The sequence below is a fragment of the Myotis lucifugus genome, unplaced genomic scaffold (assembly GCF_000147115.1).
Source record: "Myotis lucifugus unplaced genomic scaffold, Myoluc2.0 scaffold_680, whole genome shotgun sequence".
NCBI classification, from domain to species: Eukaryota; Metazoa; Chordata; class Mammalia; order Chiroptera; family Vespertilionidae; genus Myotis; species Myotis lucifugus.
Genome location: NW_005871728.1, coordinates 262,276 through 264,258, shown reverse-complemented (window position 1 = coordinate 264,258; position 1,983 = coordinate 262,276). Strand labels below are relative to the sequence as shown.

Sequence of the window (1,983 nt, the reverse complement as noted above, 5' to 3'; positions counted from 1 at the left end):
ACACTCCCCTCCCCCTCCCCTCCCCCGCACTGCCCACCATAATCTACTTCCTGTCACTGGACAGATGGCCGCTTCCTATACATGGAACCTAGGGGCCCGTCATGTTAGCTCCTTGCACTTCAGTTAGGGGCCTGTGTATCTCCCAAAACGACGCCGACGAGAGGCCTAGAAGGCACGCCGACGCCTCATCCTGGCGTCCAGCCCCCAGGAAGTGGGGGTCCCCGGACGCCCTAGCCCTGGGTCCTTTCCTTCTGTCCCCAGGGCTGTGTCTGCGGCAGGTGATAGCAGCTCGGGATGGTGAGTGGGGACCCCTCCTCTGGGCCCAGCCGGTGAGGCGAGCGGGCAGGGTGGGGGGGCCCGGGGCCCGGCTGACCCCCATGGCCCTCCGCTTGCTTCCCTCCCAGAGCCACTGCCCAAGCCCACCCTCCGGGCCCTGCCCAGCCCCCTGGTGCCCCTGAACAAGCCGGTGACCGTCCGCTGCCAGGGCCCCCCCGGCGTGGACTTGTACCGCCTGGAGAAGCTGAGGTCCGGGAAGTACATGAACGTGGCCTCTCTCAACATCCCAGCCATGGAGCACACCTCTGCCGGGCCTTACCGCTGCTCCTACCAGAACGGCAGTCGCTGGTCCCCGGCCAGCGAGCAGCTGGAGCTGGTGGCCACCGGTAACTGGGCGGACGGACGGACAGGACAGGGCGGAAGGGCCGACGGTGCTCGGTTCTTGGGCTTGAAGGGAGTGAATGGGGGAAGATGATTATGGTAAACTCAGTGTCTCCAGGGGCTGGGACCAGGGTTGGGCAGTGAGGCACTGGGCTTATGTGCTAAATTTTGGGGAGGTGCCCCCCAATTCAGCTCTCAAGGTAAATACGTTAGTGCAGTAGCTGCTTACAAAGACCAGTGTGAAGCTCGGCCGGTGTGGCTCAGTGGTTGAGCATCGACTTATGAACCAGGAGGTCACGGTTCGATTCCCGGTCAAGGGCACATGCCCAGGTTGCGGGCTCCATCCCCAGTGTGGGGCGTGCAGGAGGCAGCCCATCCATGATTCTCTCTCATCATTGATGTTTCTCTCTCTCTCCCTCCCTCTCTGAAATAATAATAGAAAAATCAGTGAAGCTCAACCGGTGTGGCTCAGTTGGTTGAGCGTTGTCTGGTGCACATACCTAGGTTTCAGGTTCAGTCCCCACTTAGGGCAGGTGCGGAAGGCAACTGATTGATGTTTCTTTCTTTCTCTCTCTCTCTCTCTCTCTCAACCTATCTCTATCTTTATCTCTATCTCTATCTCTATCTCTATCTCTATCTCTATCTCTATCTCTATCTCTATCTCTATCTCTATCTCTATCTCTATCTCTATTTCTCCCTCCCTCCAGTGAGGATTTAAAAAAACACCAGTGACCTAAGCCAGTCGGAGAAAGACAAGTACCAGATGATTTCACTCATACGTGGAATCTAATGAACAAAATGAACTAACAAGCAAAATAGAGACAGATTCCTAGAGAGAGAGCAGCTGGTGTGTGTGTGTGTGTGTGTGTGAAGGGAATGAGCAAAAAAGAAAAAGAGAAAAATGCATGGGCACGGACCACGGTGTGGTGACTGCCAGGGGGAGGGGAGGCGGGGAGGGGAGGGGAGGGGAGGTGGAGGCGGGCACAGGGGGATAATGGTGATGGAAGGAGACGTGACTTGGGGTGGTGAACACACCATGCAGTGTGCAGGTGATGAGTTGTACCTGTGTAATTTTGTTAACCAGTGTCACCCCAATAACCATTGTCACCCCAATAACCATTGTCACCCCAATAACCAGTGTCACCCCAATAACCAGTGTCACCCCAATGCATTCAATAAGAAGGAACAAGCACAAAAGAAACAGTTGCCCGTTGGGCAAAGTGTAGCTACAGTGACGTTCACTACGATTTGTTTATGAGGTTTAAGTTTCTTTCGTTTTTGCTTTTTGTTAATCCTTACCCACTGATTTTTAGGGAGAGTAGAAGG

The 1,983-nt window shown here is 55.0% G+C and overlaps 1 protein-coding gene across 1 annotated transcript in view; it reads left to right on the top strand.

Moving 5' to 3' along the window:
• GP6 (glycoprotein VI platelet) overlaps positions 1–1,983 on the top strand; it is a 7,413-nt gene that overhangs the window by 986 nt on the left and 4,444 nt on the right. The window contains exons 2-3 of the mRNA XM_023746454.1: positions 262–297; positions 405–662. Of these exons, the coding sequence (XP_023602222.1) occupies positions 262–297; positions 405–662 (294 nt within the window). The remainder of the gene's footprint in view (positions 1–261; positions 298–404; positions 663–1,983) is intronic.